The 25,908-nt window shown below is 43.2% G+C and overlaps 1 protein-coding gene across 4 annotated transcripts in view; it reads left to right on the top strand.

Annotated features, from left to right (window-relative positions):
• KIAA1549L (KIAA1549 like) overlaps positions 1–25,908 on the top strand; it is a 302,953-nt gene that overhangs the window by 180,441 nt on the left and 96,604 nt on the right. For all 4 annotated transcript variants that reach the window (XM_054437742.2, XM_054437739.2, XM_054437741.2 and 1 more), the window contains exons 3-9: positions 1–612; positions 2,978–3,093; positions 6,239–6,458; positions 7,305–7,438; positions 14,878–15,040; positions 16,801–16,860; positions 23,211–23,362. In XM_054437742.2, the coding sequence (XP_054293717.1) occupies positions 1–612; positions 2,978–3,093; positions 6,239–6,458; positions 7,305–7,438; positions 14,878–15,040; positions 16,801–16,860; positions 23,211–23,362 (1,457 nt within the window). The remainder of the gene's footprint in view (positions 613–2,977; positions 3,094–6,238; positions 6,459–7,304; positions 7,439–14,877; positions 15,041–16,800; positions 16,861–23,210; positions 23,363–25,908) is intronic.

Below are 25,908 nucleotides of genomic sequence, written 5' to 3'. Positions count from 1 at the left end.
CAGACGCAGTATCATCTAAGGTAGAGCCAACAGCAGCAGCTGCCGTCACGTTGTTTCTGAGGAAATCAAGTCCACCTGCACTGTCTGCAGCCCTGGTTGCTAAGGGCACCAGCAGCAGCCCTTTGGCCGTGGCCTCAGGACCAGCTAAGAGCAGTTCGATGACTACTCTTGCTAAAAATGTCACAAACAAGGCCACATCTGGCCCAAAGAGGACACCAGGGGCAGTCCATACAGCCTTCCCATTCACACCAACCTACATGTATGCAAGAACGGGACACACCACGAGCACACATACAGCCATGCAAGGAAACATGGGCACTGCCTCTGGCATGTTGTCTACAACTTACCTCCCCAGGAAGCCACAAGCCATGCACACCGGCCTCCCAAACCCCACCAACCTGGAGATGCCCAGAGCATCCACGTCACGCCCACTGACAGTCACAGCCGCGCTGACATCCATTACAGCCTCAGTGAAGGCCACCCGGTTGCCACCGTTGCGAGCAGAAAACACAGATGCTGCTCTTCCTGCTGCATCGGCTGCAGTGGTCACGACTGGAAAAATGGCATCCAACCTGGAGTGTCAGATGTCCAGTAAGCTCCTGGTGAAGACAGGTATGAGACCACTGTTCTGATCTGAAAGCAGCAGGTCTGGCCTCAGAGATATAACAATAATGTTTATTTTAGATCAGTGGTCCTCAACCAGGGGAGATTTTTCCACCCTCCCCCAGGGATATTTGGCTATGTGTGGAGATATTTTTGGTTGTTATGCTTGATGGCTGGAGATACTACTAAAATCTGGTGGGATGGAGACTGGGGATACTGTTCAATATCTTACAATGCACAGAACAGCCCCAACAACAAAGATTAATCCAGCCTAAAACATCCATAGGGCCAAGGTTGAGAAACCATGAGGATTAGCAAGTGTTAGAGGAGAGAGAGCCTGATGTGGCATGGATTCTAGTCCTAGGATCAGTCCTGATATCAGAAGCCCCAGGAAACCACGGTTCTGCCAGTGGGTGTAACAATGCAAAGGTACCGTTTTATGTCAATGATGTCTCACATGAATGAATGATGTGGTTTGTAAAATACAACATCTTGGGAAGTGCTACAGAGTTCAGAAAGGCTTTTGTCATGCATTTTTTCAATTAGCTGATAGCAAAAGTACAGCTTCTGCACACTATGTGGGAGCCCAGGATTTCTTTTGATGTTAGAAAGAAGACTTTCTTGAAAAAGTGGGATGGGCAGCACCAGAATTGTGAGCAAGGATGGGATGCTGTCTTTTAAGCCCCCACTCCCCAGCTGTAGCAAAGCAGGCCTAGAATGCATGGAGAGCTTTTAATAGTGTGGCACTGTTTGCTATGAAAAAAAATTAGACAAATTATTTGAAAGAGCACGCCAATGTTGAATGCTCACATCCTGCCTTCCTCCTCACCCCACAAAGAATTAAATGAAATTATATCTTGAGACATATCCTATTCTAAAATGGGAAATTGTGAAATTAGGCATAGCAAAAAGTACAGTATCTCTCTCTGTTTCTCAAGAAATTATACTATCTGAGTTTCCACTCTCTGTCCCCGCTCCATTCCACTCTCCTCTGGGTGGCAGGCAGCCCTGGCCCCTCAGAGGCGGAAGTTGGAAACATTCTCTTCTCTGTCTTCTTCCCAGCCCCTCACCAACCCGGCTACATCTAATCAATCACCAGTTCCTTTCACTTCTACCTCCTGGATACCCCTTCTCTCCATCCTAATTCACACTGCCACTTCCCTAGTTCACACTGTCATCATCACTCCCCTAAATTTCTGTAACAAGAGCCACATTTATCTCTGCCTTCAGAGTCCCCCCTCTTCAATCTGTTCTCCAGTCTGTAGTCGAGAACCTTCTAAAATGCATTCCTTTGCTTAAAACTCATTTCCCATTGCCCTTAGGATCAAGCTTAAAACTTGTATATATGGTAGTCCCCTCTTATCTGCAGGGGATCTATTCCAAGACCCCCAGTAGATGCCTGAAACTGCAGGTAGTACCAACCCCCATATCAACTATGAATTTTCCTACTCATACATACCTATGATAAAGCTTAATTTATAAGTTAGGTGCAGTCAAGGTCAACAACAACTAGTAATAAAATAGAACAAGTGTAACAATAGACTGTAATAAAAGTGATGTGAATGTGGTCTTTCTCTCCCTCTCTTTGACTCTCTCTCTCAAAATATCTTATTGTGCCATACTCACCTATTTTCAGACTGTGGTTGACTGCAGTAAATAAAACCATGGAAAGCAACACTGTGGCTAAGAGGGAACTGCTGTATACTGAAATATTTTGCTTCTTTCCCCTGCGCCTTTGCGCTTGGTACTCCCTCTGCTAAGAGTGGGTGAGGGCAATCTCTTCCTCCTTGTCAAATTTCACTTTTGTGATCCTTCAGAACTTAGCTGAAGCATCAGTTCCTATGGAAATTTTCCCTGATCCCCATCCCTCCTAGGAGCTCTGGCAGCGGCCTAGGCTTCCCTTCAAACAACACCTGTCACATTCGATTCCAAATGCCTGTTCTCTGTCCTGTGTCTCCATCCCACTTGCGAGGTGGGGATGGCACCGTCCTGATCCAGGGTTGTTTGAGGCTGCAGCACCGAGCTCAGGGCCTGCACCTAAGGAGGCTGTTCATGAATGTTGTTGCAGGAATGTCATCGCATGCACTGTGGAGCCGGCTTTCAAAGTCAGAGGCAGCATCTGTCAGAAATGAAACACCACCAGCATACCAGCTCTGTCTCTACTCGGGTCACACAAATGGCTAGGGCCTTCTTTCCTTAGGACTTTAGCGGGACCCACAGAGCTACCACCCCAGCCCACCCCCTCATTGATGGTCCTGTGCTTACCAGCTCTGCCCAGAACTTGCAGAAGGTGGTGGCTGGGAGGAGCGGACGGCGAGTGAATGATGAGGTTTGCCGCCTTGCCTGATTGCCATGCTTCTATTTTACCCCACAGTTCTCTTTCTCACCCAAAGGAGAGTGCAGATCAGTGAATCCTTGAAGTTCAGTATCGCCAAAGGGCTCACACAGGCATTGCGGAAGGCTTTCCACCAGAACGATGTCTCAGCTCACGTGAGTGCTTTGCTTTGTAACCAAGCTAATCCATCACAGTCTGGCTCTTGGGTCTAGAATATGTTTAGATTGTTTTCCTCCTTTGTAGGCATCATAACAACACTGGCCAGAAGTAGAATCTGTCTTCACTTTGGCAACTAGCTAATGTGTAGTGGCTCGAGAAAAAGGTCAAATTTTGAGATGGAAAATGGAGACTAATTGCTTTATGTCTAGATTTCTTATTAAAGATTGGATGTATTGGCTAGGTGAGTGGCTCACACCTGTAATCCTAACACTTTGGGAGGCTGAGGCAGGTGGATCACTTGAGGTCAGGAGTTTGAGACCAGCCTGGGCAACATGATGAAACCCCGTCTCTACTAAAAATACAAAAATTAGCTGGGCGTGGTGGCAGGTGCCTGTAATCCCAGCTACTCGGGAGGCTGAGGCAGGAGAATCACTTGAATCCGGGATGTGGAGGTTGCAGTGAGCTGAGATCATGCCACTGCACTCCAGCCTGGGCGACAGAGCGAGTCTCTGCCTCAAAAATAAACAAACAAACAAGCCTGGATATATTGTTTTAAACCATCCCATTATCCCATCATTTGGGGAAAGTATTTACATTGTTCGTGTAATTTTCTAGAAAACTCTCCATTGCTTTTCCCCTTATTTTCGTCACTATCATAAACAGTGATTTATTTCTGGACATTTAAAAATTACCCTGACTTGTAAATCGAGTCTGACTTTCTTAAATTTCCCACTGCAGACAGGGAAGTACCATTTTTTCTTTTAATGCCAAGTACTGTTTAATGAGTGCTGGCTGATTTTGATGGCTTATCCAAGAGATGGAAGCTTCACTTTACATCTTTGGGTTTGATTCCAAGTTTTCAAACAGTAAATGTAGTTGGCAGTTGGTAGACTCCCATTTGCACCACTAAAAACTATTGCTCTGGCTTCTTCTTTTGATGTTCTGTCCTACAGCTGCAGTCAGCTTACTGACCCCCTCCCTCCCATCAACACCAAGGACTAGAAAGGAGATTTGGCACATACTTTATTGATCATTGTCGATCTCTTTTATGTATTTCTAAAAAAGAAGAAGAAAGAAAGAAATGCATTATATGAGAGGCTCTTATGATTTCTGCACCAGAAACTTTATGGGAAGTTGAAAATGTGAATATTTCCATTTAGTTGCCTGATATAATTTTCACTAATCTTCAATCATTCTCAAACTACTTTTACCGTTTTGGTCTTTGCTGCATATCATCACAGACCAGTGTGACAATGAGTATTAGTTATTTATTTTTATGGGCTCTGTTTTAAAAACTTAAGCACATTTTTTTGAAAGGGCATTTGATATTACCACCATAAATGGAAATCAAGATCATTTGCCGTAAATAAAAGGTGATGGTAAGAATGAGAATAATGGAAACCAAACAGCTTGTTAAATTCAGGCTAGAGATTGTTGCTTGCAGAAGGCTCTAAGGCTGAGCCTGGTATCCCTTTGTTTGTTTGTTTATTTAAAAAAGGAATTAGCAAGGGTTAGAGAGATGTTAAAAGCAAATATTCACTAAACTGAGACTTATTCCTTGGGGCCATTAGCAGGGTTGAAAGGGAACAACTTTCTCACTGAGTGATTTAGTTGATTTAGTGTTGTCTTGCGCTGTGTCCACGTTCCATGCTGAAATACCTCTTGTTCCACCTAAAATCATCTTGAGCACCATCTTCATGAAAAACTGAGGGGGAGCACACAATGTGGAGGAAGCAAAGACACACCCATCCTGTTGCAAAATCAGTTGTCTTGCTTCCTTTGGAAAATACACATGGAGATGCAAGAATATGGGGAGAAAGTAGGTGTCAAAAACTTCCTGGCCGGGCACAGTGTTTCATGCCTATAATCCCAACACTTTGGGAGGCCAAGGTGGGAGGGTCACTTGAGGCCAGCAGTTTGAGACCAGCATGGGCAACGTAGTGAGACCTCCATCTCTACAAAACATATGTAAGTTAGCCAGGTATGTTGGCACACACCTATAGTCCTAGCTACTCGAGAGGCTGAGGTGGGAGAAATGCTTGAGCCCAGGAGGTCAAGGCTGCAGTGAGCTGTGATCATGCCACTGTACTCCAGTCTGGGTAACAGAGCAAGACCCTGTCAAAAAAAAAAAAAACAAAAAACAAAAAACAACCCACAAAACGAAACCCTGAGTTCCAGTTTTACAAGATGAAAAGAGTTCTGGAAATGGATAGTAGTAATAGCTGTACACCATTATGAATGTGTTTAATAGCACTGAACAACACACTAAAAAATGGTTAAGATGGTAGATTGTATATTGTGTGTATTTTACCACAATAAAAACTTGGAAAAAAAGGAGCTGCATACATATATGTATGTGTATATATATGTTACTCTTTTCTCTGTTGTTCAGTTTTACAGATTCTATAATAAACATTATATTTAATATATAAAAACCAAAACAAATTTAAAAAAAAACCTGAACTGTAAATATGTAACACCAAGAAAGAAAAAAAGAATAAGAATAAAATCTAAAGCCTCAAAATCTTACAGTTGAGACAGAAGGAGCTCAGACCATCAGTGTCTCCTAGGATTCAGCTGTCAGAGAAATTCTCTGGTGCATCCCCGCCTTGGTCTTGAACCAACTTACAAGCCAAGGACAGAGTCTGAACAAGTCTTCTCTCTGCTTCTAGAAAGAGGAATTCACTTTACTTACTTCTTGACCCGTGCCCCAAAGGTTCCCCCACTTAATCTGTCATTTCTACGTTTTAATTCTCATAAATGATGAGAAATATAAGGAAGCGATTTTCCCCAGCATTTCATTCACTGAAAATCTCTTTGAACTACTCTCTCCTCTCTACCTTTTTGGTAATAATAATAGATGGTCGCAGGATTATACTGAGGCACTTAAAGAATAAAAAAGATACAGATTTAATTCTATTCCATGAAGGTTTGATGTAAATTATATTTTGTTCTTTTTGTGATATTTTGAGATTTGCCAATCCAAATTATGCTTTATAGGATTGTTAAGAATATTTGTTGAACGAGAACATCCTATTCTCCAGTCTTGTTTCTAACAGCCATGGTTCTAAGAAATACCAGGAAGAACTTAAAGTGCTGTGGAAATAAACAATGGGTTTTGTGGGTCCATTTGTTTTGTAGGTGGACATTCTGGAATATTCTCATAATGTCACAGTTGGTTATTATGCTACCAAAGGGAGGTTGGTGTATTTGCCTGCTGTGGTGATCGAAATGCTGGGTGTGTATGGAGTCAGCAACGTCACTGCAGACCTGAAGCAACACACCCCACACTTACAGTCTGTGGCAGTACTTGCCTCCCCATGGAATCCCCAGCCTGCAGGCTACTTCCAGCTAAAAACAGGCAAGTGACTCGGAAGGAAGGGATTTTCATCCATTCTTGGGTTCAGGGCAGTACCAAGTGGACACCTGTTTAAAAGCTCCATCGCTAGCTGCTGTGTCATTTTTTAAAGTCCCTGTGAACCTTCTTCAAAGGGTCCTGCTAATCAAATGTCCAAGTTCCTTGCACATCAGCCTAAACTCTTCCAACCCTAGATTTGTTAGAAATGTTCTGTCATAGGAGCCTTCCTTACCAACTTACAAACTTAGTACTTTTGAGCACCAGGTACTATATTTTATATTTTTTTCTATATTACAGTGGGTACTAATAGTAGTTGAACGTGCAAAAAAAAAATCTATAGTTTGGAGCAATGGGTTCTAGATGCCACTGAATGAGAATCTCTGAGTTTAGGTCTTAGAATATATTTTTTTCAAACTCTCTGGTGATTTCTGGTCTGCAAAGTTTGTAACCTACAAGAGTGGAGGAACTCTTAAAATTGAAACACTCAATCAACTTAGCAGTGGAGGTCAGTGATTTTCTTCCTTCCAAAGAAATAGAAGGCATGATCTCTCTTAGATTGTGATTTGTCAGTCTTTGAGCAGATGTCTACATATTCCAATCAAATAAAATCATAAAATCTTTTGCGTTGGAGGGAATATCTGGTTCGATCATTCTTTTAATTCATCTGTGTTATATAATTCATCTTAAGAGCCACTTTCAAAACTACAATCAAACCTTGTCTGGCCTTATTATTTATTTGCCTAATTCCTCTCATCTAAAATCGTGCTGTTTTATATTATGACCACTGTTAAATCCAAGGAACTGAGACATGGAGCTTTGGTGAGCACTGATTGACTTCTCTCATTCTAGTGCTGCAGTTTGTGAGCCAAGCGGACAACATACAGTCCTGCAAGTTTGCTCAGACAATGGAACAGAGGCTGCAGAAGGCATTCCAGGATGCCGAGAGGAAAGTCCTGAATACCAAAAGCAACTTGACAATTCAGGTAGGGAGGAAGGTGCTTCAGGCTGGGTAGTTGACAGACAACCACAATGCAGAGTCTGGCAAGAAATGACTTGGGTCTTCCCTTTCAGAGCTACCATGTATAAATGTAACTTTGTACTTCAGACATTAGTGAGGATGTCTGGGGTCTGGCCATGACAGGAGGGATGCTGTGTCACTGTGCACCTATTGTGGTTTGGGGTTTTATATTTCTTTCCCCATGGGATGCTTTCTCAGGCCTTTCTAATACATTTATTATTTTGAAAAGTTGAACTAGGCTGTACTGTATATGTCAAATGTCTAATATAAAATGAATAAATGAATCAATTCTAAGTAGCTAAGCCACCAAGATTTGCCTATTCTGTGATTTTATGCATTGGCTTATATTCCAATCACCTTAGTTTAGACACATGCCAACACACACACACACACACACACACGCACACTCACACACATACACATGCATTTTATATTGAAGTCTTTGCTATGTGCCAGGAACTGTGCTAAGTGTTTTACAAATATTTTGCTACATAATACTTAAAACATCCTTCTGAGGTATTCTTACTCCCATTTCACAGAAGAGAGAACTGAGAGGCTAAGAAACTTCCAGAAGGTCACATGGTAAAGAATGGAAGAAGGACCTGAGTCAATCCACTACACCATACTCATGTCGATGCAATGTAGAAACGGGGTCCTTAATGAAGCCTGTGTCAAACAACAGAATTCTTTCCCAGGGAAAATCCCTGGGAAATGAATCATGGCATGAGTGAGGAAGAAGTAAGAGATGAGGTTAGAAGCTACAGGAGTCTAAGAGTTAAAGGGTGATGGGAAAGTGTCCCCTGTAGGGGCTGCTTTTATTGGGGGACAGGATTTTAGATGCTCTAAACAGCCCTTTTAAACATTTAAACAGCCCTTTAAAAATTTTTTTAATTATTTGTAGAGATGGAGTCTCCATATATTGCGTAAGCTGGTCTCTAACTCCTGGGCTCAAGCAATTCTCCCTTTGCGGCCTCCCAACGTGCTGGGATTACAGGCATGAACCACCACACCTGGTGCACTGTATTTTTTTTTTTCCTGCAATTACGTAGATATCATCCCACTAAAGACAGATGCTTCTTAATGATACTCATCTAGCCCCCAATTAACTCTTCTTTTCAATGTCTCTGTTTTGACTACTGAACTAAAGCCTTTGTAATTAGACCCAGTGGTTTTAAAATGGACATTTAGCATAAGTGAATTATCAGCAAAGCCAATATGATGTAGAAAGCGTACAATTTAACTTGAGTGAGCAGCTTTCCTGTTCTAGATTCATCCAAAGTGTAGATGGAAGTATCTCATTATGATTTGGTTCATGTTAGACGAAGATCTAAAAATGTGTCACAGACTGAAGATTTATGTAAGGAGTGTGACTCAGCTCTCTTGTGGGAACTCTTTTTCTTTCTGATTGGATTTGTGATCCTCACAGGTGCATGAGCCTAGTTAGATCTTGGCAGCACAGCATACTTTAATTGTATTCAGGAAGCACAGACTTATTGAGTGTCTGCTATTTATCAGGCACTGGGAAGGACACCAAGATAAGGTGCCCTTGGCCTTAAGAAGCCTCCTTGTGTTGTTGTATGATAGTTGTGGGCCATTAGAGGAAACTTTATAAATCAAGTAACAAACCTTCCTTGGAAAAGATGATAGGAGGTGATTCGAAGATTACATCTAAATAGATTTTAGATGCTCTTGAACGTTTAAACGGCTCTTGAAATGAATGGATAATTGGATGAATTGTTTTTATTAACCCTGTTTCCATTTTTGCCTTGGCTGACAGGAAGCCCAGAGCCAAATTTGTTGCCTGGATTTAGTAACCCTCAGGGCCCCTATATTATGCATGGTAACTGCATGCTAACATTCCCTTGGGGCTGTCTTTCACCAGGGCATGTTTTTGTAATTAATAACTTTTCCTTTTATTGTATAATATATAATTTGTAAGGCACCTTGAATCCTTTGTAGAATAAGACCATGTAAATATTTAATTAATTTGCTCAGACAGTCATTGAAAAATCGACTTAAAAACTTGTATAGGTTTGGTATTAGGGACTAGATTACAGTGGACTCAATTAGGACGTTTTTGGTTGCCAGGGACAGAATCTAAGCCGATGAAGCTTAAGCAAAAAGAGGAAGTGATTGGCTCATGTAACTGAAAGGTTCATATTTATTTATTCCGACACAGTTGTATCCAGGTGATTATTTGATTTCATCAAGCTCTCTCTTCGTTCTTCGTTGGCTTTGCTCTGCACTGGCATTGTCCGTGGCTCCCATGGGGTGGCCCCTCACAACCCCAAGTTTGTCTCATCCTTGTTGCTCACAGTCTTGTGGAACCAAAGTGCCTTTCCTTGTGTCATTCCAGTAAAATTCCTGGGATTAGCTCTCATTGAACCTACTGTGCCCTTTCTGGGCCAAGGAGGTTAAATGTCCCAATGAACTAGGCCTGACTACTCCTGAAACTTGGGTGGGGCAGCCCCATCCAGAACACATGAGCAAAGAGGAGAAATGGTTCCCTGAGGAAAATTGTGATGCTATCAAGAAGGGAGGATGGATGCTGGGTAGGCAAACAACAGCTTTCTGTTCCATCAGCCTATAGGTCTTCTTAGCTAAATGAATCATGGCATGAGTGAAGGGTGAGTAAGAGATGAGGTTAGAGGCTACAGGAATCTAAGAGTTAAAGGGTGACAGGAAAGTGTTCCTGTAGGGACTGCTTCTATTGGGGGACAGGGCATGAATTTCAGGGTCCAGTGCCATGACTTTGAACCTGTAGGCCTCTTATTTTTGGAGCTAGTCTTAAGTATACATCAAGAATGACCGCACTTTTCTTACCTATAAAAAATTAGTATATTAAAGAAAACAAATAAATGGAAAGACTTCCTGTGCTTATGGATTGGGAGACTTTATATTGATTGTTACTACCCAAAGGAATCTGAAGATTTAATGTAATTCCTATCAAAATCCCAGTGATTGTTTTTCACAGAAATAGAAAAATTAACCCTAAAATTCCCATGGAATCTCAAGGGGCTTTGAGTAGCCAAAGCAATCTTGAAAAGGAAGAACGAAGTTGGAGGTCCCATACTTCCTGATTTCAAAACTTACTACAAAGCTATGGTAATCAAAACAATGTGGTGCTGGCATAAAGGCAGACATCTAGACAAATGGAATAGAATAGAGAGCCCAGAAATAAACCCTCTTGTATATGGTCAAATGTTTTTTGACAAAGGTGCCAAGTCTATTCAATGGGGAAAGGACAGTCTTTTTAACGCATTAGGAAAACTGAATATTCACATGTGATCCCAAAAGAATGAAGTTGGATCCTTACTTAACACCATCTACCAAAAGTAACTCCAAATGGATCAAAGATCTAGATGTAATATCTAAAAATTGTAGGACTTTTATAGGAAAACATAGGAGAAAAACTTCATGACACACAGTATTTGGCAATGATTTGTTGGACATGACACAGGCAAACAAAAGAAAAAGTAGGCAAATTAGACTTCATCAAAATTAAAAACTTCTGTGCATCAAAAAACACTACCAGCAGAGTGAAAAAGCAATTCATAGAATAAATGAAAAATATTTGCAAATCATATATCTGGTAAGTAGTTAATATTCAGAATATATAGAGAATACCTACAACTCAGTAATAAAAACAAAAAAATCCAATTAAGAAATGAGCAAAGGACTTGAATAGACATTTCTCCAAAAAAGATATACAGATGACTTAAGCACATGACAAGATGCTCTACATCACTAATCATTAAAGAAATGCATATCAAAACCATGAGATACCTATTCACATCTATTAGGATGGCTATTCTCAAAAAATGGAAAATGCTAAGTGTTGGTGATGATGTGGAGAAATTGGAACCCTAATGCATTGCTAGTGGGAATGTCAAATAGTGCATCCCCCAGGGAAGGCAACATGGTGGTTTCTTAAATAACTAAACATAGAATTACCATATGGTTCAGCACTTTCATTTCTCATTATATACCAAAAAGAATTAAAAGTAGGGACTCAAACAGGTATTTATACACCCGTGTTCATAGTAGCATTATTCACAACAGCCAAAAGGTGGAAGCAACCCATGTGTCCATTAATGAATGAGTGGATAATCAAATGGCATATATACATACAATGGAATATTATTCAGCCTTTAAAAATGAAGGAAATAATGGATGATTGGAATGCAGAAAAATTTTAAAAAGGAAATTCTGATGCATGCTACAACATGGATGAACCGTGAGGACATTTTGCTAAGTGAAATAAGCCAGCCACAAAAGGACAAATACTATATGATTTCTCTTATAAAAGGTATATAGAATTGTCAGATTAATAAGTGATTCCACTTATAAGAGGTATCTAGAAAGTAGAATGGTGGCTGCCAGGGGCTGTGAGGAGGGAGAAATTAGGAGTTGTTTAGTGGTATAGAGTTTCTGTTTGGGATGATAAAGAGGTTCTAAAGATGGATGGTGGTGATGGTTGTACAACGGTGTGAATGCACTTAATGCCACTGAACTATACACTTAAAATGGTTAAATTTTATATGTGTGTTTTACCACAATAAAAAAAAATTATAACTTAACTGGTCAAGTATAGTATATACAAAGGCACCCACATTGCAAACTTTATAGGCATCCTGGGGCTCCAGTGGGATTTGGGTTTTTGTTTCATTTTGTTTTAGAGGCAGGGTCTGGCTTTATCTCCCAGGCTGGGGTGCAGTGGCACAATCATGGCTCACTGCAGCCTCGGACTCCTGGGCTCAGGTGATCCTCCTGCCTCAGCCTCCCAAGCAACATCATGCTTGGCAATTTTTTTCTATTTTTTGTAGAGACAGGATTTTGCCATGTTGCCCAGGCTGGCCTTGAACTCCTGGGCTCAAGTGATCCATCTGCCTCGGCTTCCCAAAGTGCTGGGATTACTGGCATGAGCCACCACACCCAGCCAGGATTTGATTTTGTTGAGAGATAAAAAATAGAATGTTCACAATAAAGATTGAAAAGTTTTTTTTTTTTAGTTATTATTTTTTTAGGTGGCCATACGGTGAAGTTTTTTGAATTGTTCAGAAAGAAATGCCTTTCTTTTTGGTACCTTGGGAAAGAATATGCTTAGCCACAGGTATTCATGCCTTGGAGAAGAGGCTAAACCACATTCCAAAAATACTTCCAGAGAAGAGAGTCAGAGTTGAATGGACATACTGATTCAGTTTATTGTTAGTCATGGGAATATAGGCTCTGGATTAGACAATTAAAAAGGGACCAGGTATGGTGGTTCACAATTGTAATCTCGGTACTTTGGGAGGCTGGGGTGGGTGGATCATTTGAGCCCAGAAATTTGAGACTAGCCTGGGCAACAAAGTGAGATCCTATTTCTACAAAAATGAAATAAATTAGCTGGGAGTGGTGGCGTGTGCCTGTAGTCCCAGCTATCCAGGAGGCTGAGGTGGGAGGATCGCTTAAGCCTAGGAGTTCAAGCCTTCAGTGAGCTACAATCAGGTCACTGCACTTCAGCCTGGGGGACAGAGTGAGACCCTGTCTCTAAATAGGAGGGGGCGGGGTAGAGAAAAGGCGGGGGAGAGAGAGAGAGATCGATTGATCAATCTTCCACTTATGGGAAAAAGTGGGAAATAAAATGAAGAGCTCTTCCCAATAGTTTCCTGGGTGATGGATTTCCTAAGAACCCTGACTTGATCATTACACATTCTATGCATGTAAGAAAATATCACATGTACTGCCTACATATAGATAAATATTATGTATCATTTTTTAAAGTCTGTAAAAAATTTTTTTTAATAGGAAGGTGGCAGAGATGTTAATATGTGAACACCCAAAGGTCTGGGAAAGACAGGGTGTTAGTCAGTGTCCTGACAGGAAAAGGAGGCTGCATTCAAATGAAGGTGGCTTTGTAGAAAGAAGAGTGGGCAGGCTCTGGGGAAACCGCAGGAGCTGTACAGTACCCAAGGCTCTAACAGCTGGGACCCGATGGGGTGAGTGCGGGGTTCGAGGTTCAGCTGCCTGATGGGCGTGAGCTTTGACCCCTTAAGGAGGGAGTCCTCAGCATCAATACTTTGACCTCACCCTCCTCCCTCTCTCCCATATCCTCCCGAAGGCAGTGGAGCCCACTGGGGTTGTCCACAAGGGTCTGCCTCCAGGGGCACCGGACAGGGCAGAGAGGGTGGGTGGCAGGAGGATCTGGAGGGAGAAGGGAAGGCACGCGGCACAGAAATTCACAAAAAAAGGCCTCACCAAGTTGAATGACTTCCTACTAACGATGCTTTTCAAATCTCATCTGTGGGATATTTTTGTTCATACATTGACCCAGAAAGCTTCATTTTCCAGCAACTGAAAAACTGGCTTAGACAAAATGTGAAAAGAAAACCGTGCCATCTCATAGGATGTTTTACACATTCAGTGTTGAATTAATAGATCACAAGGAAATGTAATTGCTCTCTAAAGAACATATTCTATATTTCTGAATTCCATTTTCTTTTTCTTTCTTTTTTTTTTTTTTTGAAGAATCTTGCTCTGTCTCCCAGGCCGGAGTGCAGTGGTGCAATCTCGGCTGACTGCAACCTCTGCCTACTGGGTTCAAGCGATTCTTCTGTCTCAGCCTTCTGAGTAGCTGGGATTACAGGCACATGGCACCATGCCCGGCTAATTTTTGTATTTTTTTTTAGTAGAGACGGGGTTTTGCTATGTTGGCCAGGCTGGTCTTGAACTCCCAACCTCAGGTGATCCGCCCACTTCGGCCTCCCAAGGTGCTGGGATTACAGGTGTGAGCCACCGTGCCCGGCCTCTGAATTCCTTTTCTAATTAGGTTCTGTCACTCTGCCCGTGACCAGACTAGTTTTCAGCTCTGTTTGCTCCTGGTTCTTTCAACTTTCAAATTCCCTGAAAGTTTGACTCAGGCTTTCTCTGTCTGAGCAGTTGAGCCCTCCCTAAAGGTAACATTCCAGTGCTCTATTTTATATTTTCAGAATCGTAAAAGTAACCTGAGACTATTTAGCCCAGGAAAAGATACACATACCAGTGATTAAGAACCTGGAGTCAAACCACCTGGGTTCAAATCCTGACTCTGTCCTTTATTAGCTGTGTGACCTCGGGTTGGTCCCTTGATCATTCTGGGCCTCAGTTTCCTCATCTGTGAAAGGGAGTCATCACTGGATACATCTCCTAGGGTTGTGGTAAGGAGTAAATGAGATGACGTGCCTTTAGCACCCTGCCTGGCATGCAGCAAGCAATCAGAAATGATGACGGTTACTCTTGTCTCTTCCTTGCTGTTTCCCCGACCCCCTTTCATTCCTTCCCTCAACTCCTGCTTAGCCTCCCCCCCCCCGCCATGGCCTCCATGAAACACACCCTGGTCTTATTTGGCCTGTCTCCCTCCCCTTTTCTCCTGTGTTGATTCAGATTGTGAGCACGTCCAATGCCTCGCAGGCAGTCACCTTGGTGTACGTCGTGGGCAATCAGAGCACATTCCTCAACGGCACTGTTGCCAGCAGCCTCCTCAGCCAGCTCTCGGCTGAGCTGGTGGGATTCTACCTCACCTATCCGCCGCTAACCATTGCTGAACGTGAGTATGGCCATGCCTACGGGGACCCCAATGTTTCCCCTGGGGACTTTCTCCATTTAGCAAACATTTATAGTGCCAGGCCACATACTACCAGCTTTATCATAAAGTGACAGCTAAAATATGTGATGGATTCAGGTGACAGCTAAATATGGATTAAGGTGACAGATGGATTAAGGTGACAGCTAAAATAGGTGATGGATTAAGAAGTGATGAAAAGTTTAGTGCACATCAAAGAAAGCACTTGCTAGGTGCCTTCGTCCTTTGCGTTTCTCTTATCTCATTTAATCCTCAGACCTGCCCTATAAGACAGATGCAAAATTAGCCCCATTTTGCAGAGGAGAAAACTGAAGCTCTAAGAGGTTTCACAAGATACCCACTCTCACTTAGCTAGTGAGCCATAGGACCTGGGGTTTAAACCCAAGCAGTCTGCCTTCTGAGCTTACAATTCTGCCTGCTAGGGCAACCGATCTCTGAGCAATCTGGGTTGCTATGGTTTTTCTCCCGCTTAGGCCATCAGCAAACGTTCCCAGATCTTGAGGCTCGGTCCTGCCTCCAGATATCATAATATAACTCATTTGCAGTCCATGATGTGACTTCACTTGCTGAGGTCCCCGTAGTCTTGTGGCCTCATCTTTTTCTAATGTTTCAGTTACATAATCCTCATTACCATGCAACAGGCATAGACTTTGAAGATGCAGCAGGTTACATTTTGTATCCAAATGTTTATTTGGTAGCCAAAGGATGGAAAGTTTTGTACTTCTAAATTTAAACATTCTTACATTTCACAAGGTTGCTTGGCAAGTTTATTTTTTAATACGTATTAGCAAAATTGTCTCATAATTTCCTTCTGTAGTTGTTTTTGATACTGTAAATAAACAAGATAATATGCGTGAATGTATTTAGCACATGGCAGCCACTCAGAATTTTTTTCAAATGTTTGTTTAATGGCAAGCTTTTGTAAACGTCCACATAATAAGGAAAGATGACTCCGGGTTTTAGGGAAAAGATGATGTCATAAAAGATGGCATTATGTCACATGTCAGCATGTGAAGACTTTATTTTCTGTCATCCTTTTATTTCTGAAAACAACTACGATTTATTGAGCACTAACCATATGCCAGGCAATGTATGAATCCCTTTGCATGTATCGACTCCAGTAGGCCCCATACTTGTAAAGAAATATAGGCCTTTTATTACAAGCATTTGGCTACTAAACTTAAGTCCTTGACATTGGAAAAATCCATCCAGGAGATAATCATTCCTAACAATGTTAGTGGTGGTCGGATGATTTTTAAAGAGAAAGCTACAGCAAAGACAGGTTCCTGCTGCGGGTCTTGATAAAGAAGGTGTTCTGTTTGAACAGAAGATTTTGATGAAAAAACGGAAAGCGTAGAAACTCACAAATCCTAGAAAACTCTTCATCTACAAGTTGGACCTTTATTGACTCTTTTAGTTTTCTAAACAGTGAGATAGTTTTGGTTCGTATGTCCTAGAATCCCTAAGAATCACAAAGCAGGATTTAGCCGCTTGCTATTTTGTCACTTATACCTGTTTTCCTTAATGAAATTTCAAATAAGCCAGGTGCCATAATGCATGCTTATAGTCCAACTACTCAGGAGGCTTAGGTGCAAGGACCACTTGAGCTCAGGAGTTCAAGAACAGCCTGGGCAACATATCAAGATCCCATCTCAAATATAACTAAATAAACGAAACAAATCAAACCTATAAAAGTAATTGGGTATGTTTCTTATTTGTTTTAGCACTGGAATATCCCAACCTTGACATATCAGAAACAACCAGAGACTATTGGGTAATTACAGGTAATCTCTTATTTTGTTATTTCTCCTCTTCATGCTGTCAGATTTGTTTGTTTTTTTTAAACTGTAGGCCATTCATTAATAAGATAGGCACTTTTCTTTGCTCCTGTCTTATAAGTCAGGAAGTTTCTTCTACAGGACCAGATGTGAATGGGGTAAGCTGAGATAAGAAAAGACATCACACTGAAGATGAATATTAGCTAAACAATTCAAAACAGCTTTCAAGTCCTCTTTTGCAAAAAGTGACCCTATCAGAAGTTATAATGTTAACTGAAGAAGGTCTAGGGCATCAGTTTATAGTGAATGGTTATCAGTTTATAGATGGAAAGCCTTTTTGGACTGCCCTACAAAACTCAAATTAAAGTTAGAGGAAGGCCGGGCATGCACTTGCCTCTCTCCCCTGGCACAACATGCATCCAGACCAATCCTGGCAGGTCTTGACAGTGAGGGTGTTTGGAAATAGAAGGGGGTTCTTTTGGTGGCATTTTCTCTTTTGTTCCTTGACATTTTCCTGTGGATCTTTATGGAACAGCAAAAAAGTTCTTCTTTGTGTTTTTCAAAAGCCAGACAGTAGTTTTGGGATTGAGAGCTGAAGAACAGATGTTTGTAGGAGGAAAAGTGGCCAGCCTAGCCAGGAAGGAGAGGAACAGGAGGAGAAGTACATGAGTCTACTGGCACTGCTATAAGTAGGTGCCACAGACTGGGTGGCTTCAACAACAGACATTTATCTGCTCTCACTCCTGGAGACTAGAAGTCTAAAGCCAAGGTGTTATAGGATTGGCTTCTTCGGAGACCTCTCTCCTTGGTTTAGAGATGGTCATCTTCCCCCTGCGTCTTCACATGCCCTTCCCTGTGGGTCTGTCTGTATCCTAATCTGTTCTTATAAGGACACCATCATATTGAATTAGGGCTCCCCAGTATGACCTCATTTTAACTTCATTTCCTCTTTTTTTTTTTTTTTTTTTTGAGATAGAGTTTCGTTCTTGTGGCTCAGGCTGGAGTGCAATGACGCGGTCTCGGCTCACTGCAACCTCCACCTCCCAGGTTCAAGCAATTCTCCTGCCTCAGCCTCCCAAGTAGCTGGGATTACAGGCACGCACCACCCATAACCAGCTAATTTTTTTGTATTTTTAGTAGACATGGGGTTTTACCGTGTTGGCCAGGCTGGTCTCGAACTCCTGACCTCAGCCGATCTGCCTGCCTTGGCCTCCCAAAGTGCTGGGATTTACAGGTGTGAGCCGCTGTGCCTGGCCTAACTTCATTACCTCTTTAAAGGACCTATCTCCAAATACAGTCATGTTCTGAGGTACTTGGGGTTAGGGCTTCAAAATAGGAATCTGGGGGGACAGGCCGGGTACGGTGGCTCACCCCTGTAATCTCAGAACTTTGGGAGGCTGAGACAGGTGGATTGCTTGAGGTCAGGAGTTCAAAACCAGCCTGACCAACATATCTACTAAAAATACAAAAACAAAAAAATTAGCCTGGCCTGGTGGCAGGTGCCTGTAATCCCAGCTACTTGGGAGGCTGAGGCAGGAGAATCACTTGAAACCAGAAAGCGGAGGTTGTAGTGAGTCAAGATCACACCACTGCACTCCAGCCTGGGTAACAGAGTGAGACTGTGTCTCAAAAAAAAAAAAAAAAAAAGAATTGGAAGTGGGGGGACACATGTCAGCCTGTAACAGGGTGGAGGAAAATCCTGTACATCATGGAAGATGTGCCTGGGTAAGCAGCCTGGTCCCAAATCTCCCCTCTGTCGTCTCCCATCCCCTCTCTCACTTGCGGTCCCAAGCAAGTGGCAGATGGGCTGCTGCCTAAAATACTAAGGACTATACACCCCTGCTGGATGAAGCCTGCTCAAGAACTCTTCTAAATTGCAGAACATTGCATTTCTTTCCCCCTGCTGCAGAGCCATCGGTATGCAGAAATCATTTTACCTGCTAAGAAGGCATGCAAAAAAACCCACCAGAGTTTATGCCCAAGAGAGAAACAGTGCTAACCCAGCAACACATTTTTGGAGCTAGTGGCTTATGTAACATTTACAAAATCATGTTTTCTTTACAAGGAATGGTGGTTTTTTTTAACATGAAGATATTCCTCCCTTCTGTTAACTTTAAGGTTTACATTAAATGATAACTCATTCACCCTTCACCACAGGCTGTCCTTGACAACCTCTGTGTCATCTTTTCTTCATCTGCTCGTGTCTTGCCGTGCCTCTATTTTGGTAACATTACCTTAATCAAAAGCTCCATTCCAGGTCTTGTTTTCAGGACTCTCCTCAGACTTGGCCCTCTACCCACTCACTTATGAAACCCTTATTTGTTATTGCTGTTGGTGTTCAGAATAAACAGTGGCTTCCATCACTGTGTTTAGGGCTAGCTGGATCAGTTGGTTAGTGCTTGGGAAGGGCTGGAACCAGGTCTTAGGATGATCATCCTGCCTTCCCTTTGACCTGTGACCACTTTCTGAACCCCTGGGTAGCCACCAACCTGCCCCATAATTTACCAAAAGGGTAGGGGATAGGGACCTATGAGGCTTTGTTCAGCCTTTACTCCCAGACATGCATCACAGGCTTTCTGTCTTCTGCTCATTTCTAACAGCCAAGAGGATTTGGAGCAAATTCTCTTTTCTGTAGTTTGTATTATAGAAGTCTGACATGTTTTCATCTGTTTTCTAACTAAACTTATATTAAATAGGTTTTTGCAAACTGTACATACTTCTCCTGCCTCAGAGGGTGGGTCCCTTCTTGATGGAAAATCACTGGCTTAAGGTGACTCCTGAAGTCTCTTTACAGAGAACCTAGAGGCTCCCCTGCCACTCAGGGGTCCTGCAGTGAAGTTTGTATATGTGAGGCAAGATAGAAATGTGCAGATTCAATATTGCTGCCAGACAGAGGGGACAGCCCATTTCAGGCTTATCCATCTGCCTTTATTTCTCCCGCCAGAGGCAAAATATCCCAGACCCACTAACGGAAAAATTTCTTCTGGTCTCAGCTCTGCCATTTTCTAACCTAGTGTGTCCTTGAGGAAGCCACTCGGGCCATGTGGACTTCGCATTCTCCTTTTTTAGGAGGAGGGAGAAGTATTAACTGAGCATTAAGATTCTTTTAGTGCTAAATGTGTAGGATCCAACCGCAAATAAAACAATTTAGCCTGAGTACAGAAGGCTGAACCAGGCCTGATCACTTGAATTGTAGAGACCAGTGTGATTGTGAATAAAGAAGGAATAAGAGAACAGTGATGTGAAAGTCATTGAATCTTCTGGACAAAGCTTCATTGAACACAGCTGGGGATGTGCCCAACTCCTCTAAGCTGAGTCACGGGTGGCCAAGGCTGGGGGGCCAGGGCCCTGGCTGATGCGCTAGGGGGCTGGTGTCTTCCTGGTTGTCTGCGCCAGGTCTGAGCTTCTGTGGTTCTGTGGTTTCTGTGTCTCTGTGAGAGAGAGGGGTACATGCCCCTTTCTGCTGCCTTCCAGTTGGACAGAGAGGGCTAGGGAGCCTGAGCCTGCCACATTTTTCAGGGGAAGTGGGAAGAGCCATGTCCTGGGGACACATTTCCATGCCTTGCAGGTATTTTCTTCCTCTGGTAAGGATGTGTTTAGCAAAGAAGGGGCACGTTGTAACAACAGCAGCTACCATTTATTGCCGTTCCCTTAAGGGCCTTATGATAGTACCAGGCTAGAAGCATTTTTTATTGAATTATCCTTTCTTAACAGTGACACGATCAGTAGTAGATTATGATCCCTGTGTTTTCAGATGAGGAACTGAGGCATAGAGAAACTCAGCAACTTGCCTGAGACTACTCAGGAAGGGGAAGCCAGGAGGCAAACTCAGGGCCCTGCCCCCAACTCCAGCTCTTCCCCAGCTGCCCCCTAAGAAGGACACATTCTCTTTGCCAAGAGTGGTGACGAAGCTGTGGAGATCGTCCAGTTGATCCCCTGTAACTCTGTGAGAGATTCCCACAGCCTCTGGCACTTCTGTGGAGGCTTTTTTTTGTTTTTTTCAAAAAAAATTTTTATTGGCTGGATGTGTTGGCTCACACCCGTAATCTCAGCACTTTGGGAGGCTGAGATGGGAGGATTGCTTGAGCCCGGGAGTTTGAGACTAGTGAGGGCAACATAGTGAGACCTCATCTCTACAAAAACAAAAAATAGCCAGTGTGGTGGCTCATGCCTGTAGCCCAGGCTACTTGGAGGCTGAGGCTGGAGGATTGCTTGAGCCCAGGAGGTCGGGGCTGTAGAGTCGTGATCCTGCCACTGCATTCCAGCCCGGGCAACAGAGGGAAACCCTGCCTCAAAAGAAAAAAGAAAACAATTTTATTGTAAAATATACCTAACATAAAGTTACCATTTTGAACATTTTTAAGTGTGCAATCCAGTGGGATCAAGTATGTCCACTATATTATATAACCACCACTGCTATTTCCAGAACTTTTTTGTCCCCTGGAGGCTTTTGACTATTCCCTTTATTTGATGTCTGCCTTTGAAGCATCACCGAGATTCCCATAAAATAATCCCCGATGACACCTCTTGACTGTCCTGTGTCCCCTCTCTCACTCTTGGCCAGTGGTCAGGAGAGGACAACTTAGAAGTAATACTTCAGTCATTTGATCTGTTATTTTGCTAGACGGGCCATCTTTGAACTGGCAAGTACATGGGCTTTTCTGTCTGGGGACAAGAGGTGGGCCAGCCCTTCGTGATCTGATAGCTGTGTCATGAGGGATTCCGGGGGTCCTCTGGGACCTGACACAGTGGGAACAGCACAACTCTTTGTTTTATGAATTTGCAGGAATTAGGCTGATGCATGAGCTGCGAGTGTCTCACAAGGGCCCTAGAAAGAGAGCTGCTTTTATACCCTCCAGGGGGATTATTTGGCATTTATGGCTTCAAAGAAGTAATTTCAGAGACCTAGCTGTGGGTTTTCTTTCTCGTTTGATCTATTTAAACATTATTCTCTGTATCTATTGTCACCGGTTATCTGGGCTTGTATGGAAAGTGATGAGTAGCGTTGGCTGCTGGTAGCCCCCTGTTGTACTGGATGCCATAACTACAACGTGTTCTTCACATCCAAGCTATTTCCATATCCTGGTAGGTGGATGATATCGATGATCCTTGGATGGGCTCTGGTAGAACAAACTCTATTAATAATGAAAAATCTTATCTTCCCAGCCCTTTCAAGTTTTGGTCTCTTTAAGAAAATGAGATTTGTTTTTCACATTTTTAATTTTAAACATGACCGTGTTTGAAGGGAACCTTTGTGTGTTTGGGGTGAAGTATGTTTCCCAAGGGATGTGGAACAAGGACTGGACTTTGGGGGTAGACAGAAAAAGGGAGTTGCCCTGATAGTAAGTGAACACAGCAGTCCTAGAACAGCCCTAGTGGTCCTGAAAATCCTCCTCCCTGCCCTGGCCATGGCTGAAACCGTCATTCATGCCTTACCTGTTGACTACGGATGCCCTGGCTGTAGATGAAGCCTAGCGGTGGAAAAAGGATGGGGAAGAAGGGTGTTCCCTTTACCTTCCTCACAGCAGGCAATGTTCTAAGCTGCTTTACATATCCTGTCTCATTTAAACCCTAGAGCTCATTGGCTTATGTTGGCTATGATGTACACTTTCTTATTGCCTTTTTACAGAGAAGGACTTGGACTCAGAGAGGGCCAGTGGCTTGCCTGAGGTCCCCGAACTGACAAGTGCCATAAGAGATAGCCCACTCTTTCCATTCAGCCATCCTCTTCTTGAATGAGAGAGCATCTGAGGGGTTTGGGTAGCTTTAGGGTGGGCATTCAGAGGACTCCACAGAGGAGGCAGAGATGAGGACACTGAACAGGGTAGTCTGGCCAGATATAAGGGATTGAGTTGCAGGATGGAGCTCAAGCTGTGGACAAGGCAAAATAAAATAGGAATAGCCCTGAGCCAGACCTTGAGTGGAAACCAGCAAAAATACCCGTTAGCCATACCTACAGCTGTGCTGTGTTTCCATGTGGACTTTTAGCAACACAGATCATCATCTTAGGTGAAGTTTGAGTTAAATACAGCAGCATTAGCAATGTCAGAGTTCACAGAGCAAAGAGCCCAGGCTCTGGAGTTACACAGTCTGGCTTGGGTTTGGACCCTGACTCTGCTGATTGCTAGCTGTGTGACCTCAGACAAGTCACTTAATCTTTTCAGCATCTATAACATGTGGATAATGATTGTCATCGGGCTGTTGCGAAGGTGAAGTAAGGTAAGGATGGCCAAGCCCTAACATGAGGTAGGGCACAGTGGCCCTTGGTGGCCTGTGCAGGGTCAGTGGTGCTTGTGCTTACTGAATCAGCAGAAAGCCTGCCTTCTGAGCCTCTCCTCTGCCTTCTGCATCCACAGTGCTGCAGGGTGTGGACAATTCGCTGGTGGGCCTGCACAACCAGAGCTTTGCCCGGGTCATGGAGCAGCGCCTGGCCCAGCTATTCATGATGTCCCAGCAACAAGGCCGGCGGTTTAAACGGGCCACCACTCTGGGAAGCTACACTGTGCAGGTAGGTGTATACAGAGCCACTGGGATTTTCTAATAACTGGGGGTAGACAGGGGGGAATGTGCTTCCTGAGACTAAATAAGTCAATGTGCTCAGAGGAGCCTCCATGCTGCCAACTGACTAAGCCATTTTATCAATGCTGCTGTTAGGTTTTGGGAACTGATGGTCATAACCATCAAAAACATGAAGGAGGGTGAGAGTTTGCTGCTCCTCCGACATTGTCACTAACTAGGTTATAACACAAGGAAGTCTTGTTACAAAATCTGTACTCATGCAGATATTTTTGAAACAAAAAATTCTTGGTAAGCAAGGACAGACTCATCATCAGCTTGTTCAGTAAGCTCAGTGAAGTCACAGCTCTCTGTCCTTTTAGACTCTCTCACCTCCATTCCTCTGAATAGCAGATGCACCATTATTCCAGAGACAGGATTCTGTTACCTGTATGTAGTCAGTTTCAACAAACAGAACCCTCGAAGCTTATAGTGGACACCTGGCCATGTAGAGATTTAGGCTGGAGGAATGTAGCAGACACTAGCTGTATCCAGCCCACATCCCCTTACCATTTCTGTGCATTCCAATTGGAGTTCCAATAGCCAGCCTCTGAATCTTTTTCAGAGGGCTACTTTTGAGATGTCAAAACCTGCTTTGCCCATGCCATGCTGGTTGGAAGTGCCTGAGAATTACCAGTATTATAAATACCCTGGTTCTCGTGGCTGGGAGAATTCTGAAATGTTTTAGATCATTTTCAGAGCTTTCCCACAGAATTAAGCTTTAGTCATTGACTGCAGTAATTGGCTTAATAACGCATCCCTTGTAGGCTCCTTCCCATTGCTGTATTACCTCCTCACCCTCCTGCCAGTTCGTTGCACCTCTCAGATAAACTAGAAGCACTCAGCTCTTCTCAGGGTCTACTTCTGAGGGCACCCAATCAAGGCAGCAGCCATCCCCAGGAGCAGAGATTCTAAATCTTTCTAGAAACTTTAGCCAGTTCCTGCAAGAATGGGAGCCTCTCTGGTGTATTCTAGCCAGGTCTGCTTATCTTGAATTGCACTGTCACCACTGAGAACTCATGTCTAACATTTGTTGTGCTAATTAACAAAGCTCTGTTGAGTATGATGTCAAATTAGAGAAGCACTCCTGGTAGCTGCCTCTGGAGTGGGGACTTCCTACCTGGAATTGAGCAGACTACCCCTGGCATGTGAACCCCTGATTGATGATTGACCACATCTTGGGTGTAACTGAACCATAGCACACATGCATAGTATCGCACTGTCTATGAGTAAGCATTTTAAAGGAAATTGCAGCCATTAGCATAGTCTGTGTGCAAATCCTGTCTCCAGGCAATCTTGAAAGTATAGACAACCCATCTTAATGAATACACTTCCCTGCATGAGTCATCGTCATGCCCCTGATGGAGACTCTAGGTTCCTCCATTCGCAGTTGGTGAATTTGGCCCTTTGTCCTATTGGATGTTGCTTTGGTTCTAAAAGTCTTCGTGGTCTGGGATGACCTTATCACGAGGTAAAGCGGTGGTTAAGCTCGCATGTCAGGTTTGTGATTTCTCCTTTGTAGGTTCCATGTGAGCTCTATAATTTCCACTCTTCCAAATGACAGGAAGAAAGTCACTGGTGCTCAGATAACGGAACTGGGATTTGCATCAGCCAAAGGGGGAGAAGGGGCCACCCTACAACCCTGGTGTTATTTGTAAACCTAAGAAACCTAACACATTTGGCATACCAAAGGGCCCAGAGAGGTGTTCTTTCTCTCTCTCTCTCTTTTTTTTTTTTTTTTTTTTTTTTGAGACGGAGTCTCGCTCTATCATCCAGGCTGGAGTGCAGTGGCACAATATTGGCACACTGCAACCTCTGCCTCCCGGGTCCAAGCTATTCTCCTGCCTCAGCCTCCCGAATAGCTGGGATTAGAGGTGCGTGCCACCATGCCCAGCTAATTTTTGTATTTTTAGTAGAGACGGGATTTCACCATGTCATTCAGGCTGGTCTCAAACTCCTGACCTCAAGATCCGCCCACCTCAGCCTCCCAAAGTGCTGGGATTACAGGTGTGAGCCACCACGTCCAGCCCTCTCTCATTTCTTCTAAGAGCTCAGTGCACTTGGCCCCTTTAGCTGCCTGGAAAGTCTGAGGGAAGCAGGTGGGGGTTTATTTCTGAAAATCCCTGATTTACAGAGGGTGTAGATCACCTTGTAACATACCTTTAAAGAAATCTTGGCAGGAGGAATTTGCTATAAGTTGGAATTGAGAGAAACTATTAGATATTTGAATGGTCATTCAACTTCTACCGGATTCTACTAACACTTTCCCCACCTCCTTTCCCACTAGGGAAAGGAATAACATGCCCCAGTTTCCCCCAAAAAATTCACTCTACGTGGGTTACAATATCCTTCTATCCTAAGGCCTTTCTTCTGGGCTTAGATCATTTAAAAAGATGAGCTACCTTCATGAATATGGAGATTTAACTGTCTAGAATCTAAAGATATTTCTCTAGTTGACATATTTGAAAAATTGAGGCCTAAGAGAAAATATATGACCAC

This window comes from Pongo pygmaeus, chromosome 9 (assembly GCF_028885625.2).
Source record: "Pongo pygmaeus isolate AG05252 chromosome 9, NHGRI_mPonPyg2-v2.0_pri, whole genome shotgun sequence".
Lineage (NCBI taxonomy): Eukaryota > Metazoa > Chordata > Mammalia > Primates > Hominidae > Pongo > Pongo pygmaeus.
Note: the sequence above shows the minus strand (reverse complement) of the source record. Positions and strands in the feature narration are given on the sequence as shown.